At 42.5% G+C, this 11,130-nt stretch overlaps 1 protein-coding gene across 1 annotated transcript in view; it reads left to right on the forward strand.

Annotated features, from left to right (window-relative positions):
* Nucleotides 1-4,439: 4,439 nt before the first annotated feature.
* sh3rf1 (SH3 domain containing ring finger 1) overlaps nucleotides 4,440-11,130 on the forward strand; it is a 32,999-nt gene continuing 26,308 nt past the window's right edge. The window contains exons 1-2 of the mRNA XM_028588052.1: nucleotides 4,440-4,779; nucleotides 5,729-6,228. Coding sequence (XP_028443853.1) covers nucleotides 5,854-6,228 — 375 coding nt within the window. The 5' untranslated portion in view covers nucleotides 4,440-4,779; nucleotides 5,729-5,853. The remainder of the gene's footprint in view (nucleotides 4,780-5,728; nucleotides 6,229-11,130) is intronic.

Here is an 11,130-nt window from a genome sequence, read left to right on the forward strand (position 1 = left end):
ATTTGTAAATGTTTTTCCTCTATTCTATGAGTCCAGAACAAGACAACAAGGTATTTTGCTCCCAACAACCCATTTACATCTTGCCTTCCAGCTTTGATGGATGACACTGGCAGATTTCCACCAAGCCTAGCATGGATCTGCCTTTATTCAAATTAAACCGCAAACTTTTGTCCATCCATCCATCCATCTTCGTCCGCTTATCCGGTGTCGGGTCGCGGGGGGAGCAGCTCCAGCAGGGGACCCCAAACTTCCTTTTCCCGAGCAAAATTAACCAGCTCCGACTGGGGGATCCCGAGGCGTTCCCAGGCCAGGTTGGAGATATAATCCCTCCACCTAGTCCTGGGTCTTCCCCAAGGCCTCCTCCCAGCTGGACATGCCTGGAACACCTCCCTAGGGAGGCGCCCAGGGGGCATCCGAACCACCTCAACTGGCTCCTTTCGACGCAAACTTTTGTCATCTGTGCTAAAATGATGGCATCGTTAAATTTCAAAGGTAAACCCCGACCATGCATTTTCAAGCTGAGGTTGCACGTTGTATGTCATATTGAATATACAAATGCTAAGTCAATTTCACATTAAATGTCATAGGGTTATGTGTTGGATTACATTGTAAATATGTGTTGTATGGGTTCTGGCTGGCTCTGGCCTTCCATACTATCCACTTTAACTTGATTTAGCCTGGTAGTCAAAGGACAGAGAGGAATAGCACTTAAAGCTGTTACATGTCGTGCACAACAGAGCACTTCATTCAATATTCATGCTGCATGATGGTGTTGTGTTTGTTGTTTCATTTCAGATTTGGTAATTCTGTTTTATGTTCTGCTATGTGGCTCATATTTTGTAAGCGTGGCAGTTTTATCTCAGTCGTGATTTGCATTTTACTTGTTAAGAAGTACTATATCGAGAACATAAAGATAGGCAACTGTCATGCAATGAAAAGAGAAGGGGTTCTGACAAAATGCTCATGGCTTTCTTTGAAGTATTTCATGAAGAAATGACATTATGGGCTCAGTCTGAAGTCAGGTTATAGCACCAGTGTTGATTTTGTTTATGAATGTCAGCTTTTTCTGACTGAGAGATTTCTTTTTGATTTGCTATTCTACTGGTTGCCTGGGTCAACGGAAGTTTACTAGTTACACACAAAAGAAAGACATCAATAGTGGTAAGTTCATCTGTATAAAGATTTTTTTGGGGGGGCATTTTTAGGCCTTTATTGACACAACAGCTGAAGAAATGAAAAGGGAGAGGGGGGGGGGGACGACGACATGCAGCAAAGGGCCGCAGGTCAGAGTCAAACTCTGGCCCACCGTGTCGAGGAGCAAATCTCTCTACATGGGCACCCGCTCTACCAACTGAGCTATCCGGGCGCCCAAGTTCATCTGTATAGGCTGAATGCAACCGATCACTTGAGTTCTTTGTTCATGATTTCTGTTAGATATGATAACTACTAAAATTAGACCGGGCTATGAGGAAATCGAAAAGACAGATCAGAATATGACTTAGGAAAGATACAGTCCAACCAGGGTTCAAAATGAACTTTTTGGTCCACCAGCCAAATGGCTAGTGTATGTTCAAATTTAGTTTGTTTTGGCTGCTGAGTGAAGCAAATCTACCAGCATTTGGCTAGTAGATGGGGCTAATTTTGAACCCTGACTCCAACCCATTTTTTCTGTTTTGCATTTTACTTGGGAAGAAATTAATTAAATTCTTGGTTTGAATTTACTATAAGTCTGTGTTTGGCTTGATCACAGCTCCCAAAGGGAAAAATCTCCCCACAGAGAAATAAATGCACTCACCCGTTATCAAGTGGCATTCATTGACATTCAGCTGTGGTCCCTAATCTAATTTAAAAAGCAGGTTGCCTCTGGCTGAGTTAGTAAGTTTGAAAGCCTTATCAAAGTAGCCTAATACAAATGGTGATCGCTGGATGTGAGTGTCCTGATCTCATTAGCATATTAAGCCCTAGGAATGTTGGTCTGGTTTCAATCTAGACATTGTTGTTTTAAAAAGTGAATTATGCAATATTGTCAACTTGTGAACAACACTTAGTAATATCGCTTTGATCTGCACTTTGCTTTTAAAAAAGGTCTTCTGCTTTGGTATTTGCTGCGTTTCAAAACATATCTTGGACATCTATTTACAGTAATGGACCGTACGAGAGAGGCAATATTTCTGCCAAGGTTCATCCATTTCCTGGAGATTGGGACATATGTCTTGTCATGTCCTCTCCTGCTTTCCTTGTCCCCATTTACAGGCAATAACACAGCTGTCACCTCCATCAGATGTGTGTGTGTGTGTGTGTGTGTGTGTGTGTGTGTGTGTGTGTGTGTGTGTGTGTGTGTGTGTGTGTGTGTGTGTGTGTGTGTGTGTGTGTGTGTGTGTGTGTGTGTGTGTGTGTGTGTGTGTGTGTGTGTGTGTGTGTGTGTGTGTGTGTGTGTGTGTGTGTGTGTGTGTCTGAGTGTTTCTGAGAGTGTGTGCACACAGTGATCTTGTTTTTGCCTTCAGGTGCAGTCATTATGAAAGATGATTGCCTTTCAAAGACAACAAATCATTCCTGCTGCTTTTTTGAATAACATTAAGTAGTGTCTGCTGAAGCTTTTTCACAAAAACATGTGTGTGTGTGTGTGTGTGTGTGTGTGTGTGTGTGGGGGGTAATGCATACGGGTCAAGCAGAAAAGGAGGGCAGGGGCAATTGTCTCAGCTGAGGCGGAGGGGCGGATTCCCTGCCTCTTCGCGGTGAGGAAATATGACCTGAGGGCTCCTGCCAGCTCCCATGGGATCACATGTGACAGAAAAGAGCCACCTCCGTATAAATCTCCTTCTTTATTGCTCTTTTCTTGCTCTCCTTCATCTCTCCCTCTTGCTCAATATGCAGTGTCCTCCAAATGAGATAAAAATAAATCACGTGTTTATTGCCTGGCTATGTCTCACTTGCTGTCATCTCCCTCAAGTAGTTTTGTGCCTTTGCTGTCAAGGTTATTAGGAGTCAAAGGTCTATTTCAAATGTGTTTTTTGTAATAAAAGCAGTGCCTTTGGGAGAAGTGTTTTCCCTGTGGGGCTTTTCTAGTTTTTAGTTTTATATCAGCCAATGACTGTTCCATCAGTTTGCTTTTGCCTCAAGAAAAGATAAACAATAGTATAATCCAGGGTTTGAAGGTTCTTGTTTGTTGCAATTTATATTAGAATAATAATTTTTTTACAATGCAAAGATCACATTAAACACAATAAGGACAGTTGTAATTTCATAAAACACCATTTATTTCTAGCTGCCACAATAAAAAGACAGAATGAGAATCAGAGGAGGAGGAGTTTATTGCTACAGTAGTTAGGTGGAATTTGCCTCGGTGATAGGTGCATACTATACATAAACAAACTCTTATTAAACAATAAGAAATAAACAATGAATAAAAAAAGAAATTTGGGCAAGCAGGATTGAAGCTACTATAGCATCAAAATCCTGTATGTGTGACTTTGTCATAAGTTTGTTGGCCTAGGACTAAAGAGTAGCAGAGTAGTAAATTGGTGCGGTTTGCTTTCACTAGAAACTTCTGATGAATGTGACCACCAGATGTCCCTCTTCACTCTCCGCTACTCAGTTACAGTATGGTGCAACAAAAAGAGTAAAAGAATGTCTGGGAAAGTGAGTAGCCTAGACCAGTTATTGGTATCTATTATATCCGCACTCCTCTTTATTGTATCTGAAATTCTGAATGTTATATGAATGTAACTGAACAGAGAATGCTGCTGAAATGCAACAGAGAGCATCCATACGTTGGAGATAAATTAAGTAGCTATGCAATCCAACTGCATTGCCAAGATTGCTGACTTTCAGCTAATAACCCAACATGTCCGTGAGGGTTGCTAAAAAAAATGAAATGAAAAACAAGTTCTTTTCCACTCCGCCAGCGAAAGATGCAGCTTTTTTTTGACACATCATTACATGACGATAAAGTAAGTTCACGCCTGTTTGACAACGCTAGACGCTGCCTTCTTGTGCACCTCGGAAATTCCTGATTTCCACGGTGGTAGTCCTCAGTAGGATGAAGGCTATCAACTAACGTTAGGCTACTTTTGGAAGAAAATAATGTTTGGCCTATCTAAATATTAATAATGATACAAAGTTTGTAGAATTGGTAAGTTTTACGACGAAATCGTGGAGAGTGACAGTCATAGATATGGTGACAGTAATGTCCAGTCCCGCTGAAAACCATGACTGTAAATAAAAAATAATAATAAAAAAGGTAAAAACACAGAGACCATTCGTGCCAGTTTGTTGTTTTATTAATCTGTCAAACGTTTTAAATGTAATACATTGCTGTATCAATTACTGACACAGTTAACAACTTCTAACTATTTGCAAACGTTACAGTTCATTTGTTGGCTCGTTACCATTTTACCACCGTAATTGACCCCTTTTCCGACGACCCTTGAAGCCCACATACTTCCCCCTCTCTCCTCTTGCTTGTTTCCAGCAACAGAGCAGAGTCCAGCAGCAGAACACAAGTAGCGTACTACTAGCATGGCGCTCGGTGCCGTTGGAGTTCCGTTGTCTCGCCTGTGTCCTTTTCATGTTAGGTTTTACTTGAGTATCTGACAGAAGTTATTTTATACTATACGCTGTAAAGACAACCTATCTTGGAAGAACAGTGGTATTTGTCTGACAAATAATTCCGATAAGTAGCTTGTTTATTCCAGGTGGCTTGCTAACTAGTAACGTTAGCAAGAAAGCAAAAATTCGGAGATACGGGGCAACAAGAGGAGGAGTCCTGTTTTGGAAGAGGTAAGCTCAATTGCTTTTATTGGGCGAATGATTTTTAAGTGTTCATTAAAGAGGTCATTTGCTTTCGTACGAGAAGTTATAGAACATATTTTTGTTGAGTAACCGTTACGAGTGCTGTAAAACTTGTTAATTGTTAACGGAAACGTTCCTTAAAGAGTGGCAACATTAAAGTAGCCCCCTCGCTAGCGAGCGGTGTTTGCTAGCAAACTTACTTTAATTTGCACATTGGTAGTTTGAGTTCTGGCGTTTCCGAGATAACACTATCAGTGCTCGGTACCAGTCATAAAAAGTATCAGTTCACGTTAAGTGTTACGTAATATTGACCTTTTTTCCCGGAGTAACGTTAACTTACACTCTCGCTGTACAAGCTTGGACAATTTGGGTTTGTATCATTGAAACATCTTATGTCAGCATTTATAGGACAGGTTGCATTGCGCTGATTTGGTAGTAGTAGCTAGTTTATATGTGAGTTGATCAAATCCTTGATACATTTCTCCCTGTGTTTGCTATTGAAAGACAAATCACAGTTATTCACCCCGGCACCGTTGCTGTAGCTTTCTTTTTTTTTTTTTTTTTTTTTTTTTTGTCGCGGTGGTGTCGTGTGGACCAGGGTCTAACGTTAAGCTTCCAAGATCACCGTTCTAGGTGTAATTGTCTGCTGTCGAGAAATCAGATTAACTTAGCCTTTAATCCCTCATTGGTTACTCTAATGACAGTAGTTCTGTGTTTTGCCAGTGTTGTCAGCTCATTACTGTAAGCTGCAACAATAAATGTGGCGTGAATGTGTCAGTTCTTCAGTGTTACAACTGAAATATAACATTTCCCATGCTCAACAGATGAAGCAATACTGCACAGTTCCAGCCATATGTGATATCTGTTGCATGCTTACCATGACCTATTTCTTGTGTGCACAGTTGGTTCATTTGCATGTCTTGACCCTGTTTTACAGCTGATGCAGATGCCATGGCCACAGCCGAGGTATGGGAGTGACGTGACAGTACTGGTCCTGCTTCCAAACAAAAACCTTATCAGCATCATGTTTTTCTGCTGAAGTAGTGGCAGAGCACACAGAGAATGGACGAGTCAGTATTATTGGATTTGCTTGAGTGCCCTGTTTGTCTGGAGCGGCTGGATGCTTCGGCAAAGGTTCTTCCCTGTCAGCACACCTTCTGCCGCAGATGTCTCCAAGGCATCCTAGGCTCACGTGGAGAGTTGCGCTGCCCAGAGTGTCGCACGTTGGTGGAGTGTGCTGTTGATGAGCTCCCCAGCAACATCCTCCTCGTGCGCCTGTTGGATGGCATCAAGCAGAGGCCTCGAAGGGCTGGTCCTGGAGTCTGCACAAATGGTACGTCTGGAGCCGTGGCCAGAGCACACAGCAGTGGAACCAGGGACCAGGGCACCCCAGGAGCACAACCCCAGCGAGCTCAGGCTAAGAGCACCCTTGTACGGGTGAGTATACTCACTGTGACTAAACATGGATCAGTGAGCACGAATCTGTGCCTCCCATTGTTTGGGTCAAGCTAAAACAAAATAGAGAAAATCTGTGTGGATTACAAGCAGCATGTTGCATTACTGGCTCTCTAATCTTTGCTGCGGATTAACTGTTATCATGGTGATCCAAAAGCCAGCCAGTTGACTAGAAGCCAAACTAATGGCAGTCATTGAGAGCAGTTAGCAGTGGAGCCAACAAATTATTCTGCTCTCTTTGCCGACTGGTAGCGGGGCTTTTTTCTGTAAGAAGGGTTCTCAGTTCTTTCTTCGTTGCTAACAATGCCATATGTCTTTCTTGCAGTTGACATCCCTGCTGTAGTCTTGCTTGTGAATGTAGGTGAGAAAAGCAGGGCAGGACTACAGGGTGGTTGTTTAAGCTGCCGTGCCGAGAGGAGCTGTAAAGTGTAGTGGAAGCAGAGGAAAAACGTGAATTCCCTCGACCCTGTGTTTCAGCAGTTTGAGAGAGAGAGAGAGAGAGAGAGACTCTTCTGTAAGCCCAAGAAAATATGGGTTGACTTTAACTTGTCAGTGTTTTTGTCCTAATAGTTATGTAGAAACAAGATGAAAGCAGATTCTGAGGCTAGCATATGTTCTGGCATGTAGGCTAGTGCTTTAATGTTTTGGTGCCATTTTAATGTAATTTATTGAACCCTTTACCTCCTAACACTTATTTACACTCCTCCTTTGGGAAAGCCAAAACCGTGTGTGTTTTTTGTTGTTGCTTCAGTTATAAAACTCAAAATGTCACTTGTGTGTGAATGTGCTATATTCCCCGAGCTGCCCAGTCTATTTTTTGTGGAATTTTAATATTGGCACAGAACAGAATATATAACATGTTACAGTATCAAGTAAATAATATTGTCTTAATTCTTGATTATCAGGATCAATAACATTGTATGCTGTAAATATACCTAAATGACACTCGCTTTAATATTACTGCATGTTGAAAACCTGGCTCAAAAAAATGCGAGAGTAGAGACGTGGAAAACCTGCGGGCCCCTCTTTGCGCACCTCTGGTCTCCACGTAGGGAGGATAAGGTAGATGAAAAGATGTCAAGGTCCTGTGTAGAATCATTGGAATGTCAAAGCGCTGATAATGTGTCTGCCTAGCCATGCAGGTATGAAGATCAGAGACCTTGCTGTAAATTGCTACTGGGGGACCCGCCTCATTTGCCATAGTATCACTTCAGAGGATTCGTGCTTATTTCAAAGCTGTTTGTGCATTGTGGAATTCCCCTGGATTCTGAAAAGCCTGTTTGTTGGAGATAAAGAGGTGGACATTTGAAACTACCACATTATTTCACCCCTCTTATGTTTTTAAGATTGACAGTTTATTATATTCCCTCAGTGTAGGCACAGGTCCTCCCTAATGCACACACAGTGTATGAAAGTGTTTTTGTCTGAGTGTGTATAATTGTGAAGTGCATTCTGATTCCTACTTTCCTCGCGTTTCCAACTGTTCTGTAGAATTTCGTGTTATTGACTGATAGGGCCCCTCAAGCCTATTCCGCCAACCTAAGGCATTCTGCTGCTGACAGAGAGAACAAGAGAAGACATGGCTGTGCAGGTGTAACGTTTTCAGAACATAAAAGGCAGAGATCAAAGCTCTCACTGATTGCCCAGTCTGATCTCTGGCTAGTGCTGCTTCATGGGGACTGAGCGCTTCACTGCCCCTGGGTGACACCCTCTCAGTCTCACTTCTTTACTGTTTGTCATCTGTCCCCTGTTATTTGGGGTATCTCAAAGCTTGAAGTAGCTCCTCTGGTGCCGTGCCCCTGTTCAGGCAGAGCTTCGCCTCCAATTCTTATATGGCCAGAGTATGGTTGGGAGGGGAGAGCGGTGGGGACTACCTGACAGATGTACAACAGGGTTTTGTTTCGGGTTCCCTCTGATCTTACTGACTGGCCGACACACATATAGTGGCCAAGAGAGATTGTGTGTCTATAGAAGGTTACCAGTAACGGAAGCTGATGAGTGTTAAGTAAAGGCATCTGGACCAAAAGGGACAAATGTTTAGCGAGTAACCTTGCAAAGTCAGCTTTCTGCCCCTCCTCTTACCATCTGCAGGGTTGCAGCAGTTGTTTGACACTAGGCCCGGCATTTCTTTGATGAGGGGAATAAAAAAAGGCTCGTCGTCTTGAATGTACAGCTGTGGTTGTCTGGCCCTTCACAGTCAGGTTGATGACTCACCTCCATGGTGTGCCGTTACATGGATGTTTTGTCTTTCCCTTGCCCTTGTTGACTCATATAACACAGTATTTTGTTCACACAGATTGAGAACCGATAGCCCTGTGGTATTTTTGCGTGAGAGTGAGTAAAGCCATTAGAGCTGTCCGGAAGTCAAAGGTCAGGGTTCAGGAGTCACGGCATTCAGGTGTCGGAACCAATGAGGAAAGTGGAAAGAAGAATTAGAGAGCGCTTTCCGTGGATATCTTTACTTATCATTGTGGTTCTCTCAAGAGTTGAGCCAGTACTCCCTCAGACTCAAAATAGAGTTTCTTTTAGTATCATTTCTGTTTTTGTCATAAAAGCTTTCATGTTCATTTTTAATGATGTTGTGCATTAGCCACACTTTAGAGTTTAGGTTACATTTAGAACTCTAATATATGCAGTAATGCTTAAGTGATAAGTCTTTAATTAACAATAACTTCACTCAACTACCTAATTAGATGCAAGTGTGTTTAGTTGATGGGAAATAAGACACTATTCTTTCCTACTCAGCTCCTGGGAATGTAATTAGGTCATTGTCTTGTATTTGGAAATGGGAGCTTTAGGAAAAAAGGTTTTCTCCTTTTTTATAGACCTCTTATGTTTGATGGCCTCTTCCACCTGCCATTACTTGTCTTCAAATCCACTGAATTGATTCTGAACAAAGAGAAAGCAAAACAGCCTTTTAATTTGGTGTTATTTGCTGCTGATTGAAAGGAAGATGTCTAATGCTACCCACAAGACATTGCAAAGTCTTTTGTCTCCCACTTATTTTTATAATGAAGTTGTGGTGTGTTTTGTCCCATCTCTTTGTAGTTGATTTATTTCTACAGAGGAAAAGAATGCTGTTTATGGGTTCCTTATGTAGAGGCATCTCATTAAAATTCCTTTGCACCTCCCTCGTCTGAGGTCGATGAGTCACGCTGGCCCTCTTTGATGACATCATATTGTTGTTGAAGCCTTTCCTCTTGGCCGACTGGCTGACCTCTGCCTGCGCGACAGAACCCAGTCATTACACCCTCACGCTGCCCACATACTGGCAAACACATACTTACTGCTTTCCACTTGGGATTTTTCAAGAGGGCTTTGGTCTATTCATTCCTGCTCTCTCAACACGCTCACACTTTTCTCTTGCCTCCTCTGTATTTCCCACCGAGGTCTCCAAGTAGCCGTGGCCTTCCGGACAGTGCGTGTCAGGGATTTTGGAGCCACCTGTAATTTTCTCTTATGAGACACTGACACAAGCTGTATTTGTCCCCATATTTCTGCCATGTACCTCCTCCCTCCTTGCTGTGTAAATCCAGGCTGGAGCTTGTTAGAGGTCTAATGAGATTAGAGTTTATTAGACAGTGAGTCGGCACTGCTCCCCGTTCTCCTCTTACGGCTGACTGCTGACTCTCATTCTGAGGAAACAAACACTTGTTATTTAGTGAAGCAACCTGTGTGACTGAGTCTCTGATTGCCACTATGTGTTTTTACACACTTGCCTAATACACTTTAAATTAAAGGTCCAATATGTAATATTTGTACTGTAATAAATCCAAAAATGACACCAATGCCTCATCAGATATTAAGGAAACATGTTAAACTAAAATACTATCTTTTCTGACAACAATGCTAATGTCAGTATTTTTTCTTTTTGAAATTTACATTCCGTAACGGAATTTATGTTTATGTTTTGATCTGTGTGTTATCAACGGCCCAGTTTGACAGGCAGGCCGGGTTGCCAGATATACCTGTAAAAACGTAAACCCAGCACGCTACAGCTGTAACGGTAGTACAGCCATGAAAGCAGCAAACAAACCAACAGGATCAACGGAGATAGATTCTACATGACATAAAAAAAAGAAAACGGCATGTTTCTAACAGTTGCGTGACCAGAGACGTAACAACCCCCTGGTAAATATTGGAGATGTATTTGAAAGATGGAGACAGCTTAGATCCCAAAAGGATGCAGAGTTGGCTTATTTTCTCCTGAACAGGTAAGCATTAGCTTCAGGCTAATTTATCACAGCTACTAGGGATGGGCATTTTTTGTCATTTCAACATGTGTGTACTCACATTGAATTATATAGCTAGAGTACCCGAGTTGGTTACTCGCAAAAACAATTGAGACAAAGCCAGTAAAGTGATCCCGACTGGTCCTGGCTAACGTCGCCATGCTAACCCTGCTAACTGCTAACGTTACCGGGAGGACCAGGCATGCAGCCCATAGCTGTTTACAACGTGTAGCCTCGTCAGCAGCTGGAGCCGACAACGGTGAGTTATTTTAAGCCACGAGAGGGGGGCTGTGAATCGGAAAGAGAGGACTGTGAGTTTGCAGTGTGTTTAGTGATTGTTGCCGTAATTCTAAGCCAATAAAGTGTGTTCCGTCGGCAAGGTAGTGTTATTTTTAGCGTTTCGTATTGTAATTCTAAGCCGAGGAAGTGTGCCTGACTGGCGTGTGGAGAGGACAGTGAGGTTGTTGTGTTTTTAGCGGTTCATACTGTCATTTTAAGCCGAAAAAGTGTGTCTGTCAGTTGGTTACAGAGCTCCGCGTGAGCACGGGCTTTTATGATTGTCAATATAGCCAGCATCTACCGTTAGCTACTGCGCTGTGCTGTGGAGTAATGTCTGGCTATGTGAGACTAGCATCTAACGTTAGCTACTCCG

Source organism: Perca flavescens, chromosome 9, assembly GCF_004354835.1.
Source record: "Perca flavescens isolate YP-PL-M2 chromosome 9, PFLA_1.0, whole genome shotgun sequence".
In the NCBI taxonomy this organism is placed as follows: domain Eukaryota; kingdom Metazoa; phylum Chordata; class Actinopteri; order Perciformes; family Percidae; genus Perca; species Perca flavescens.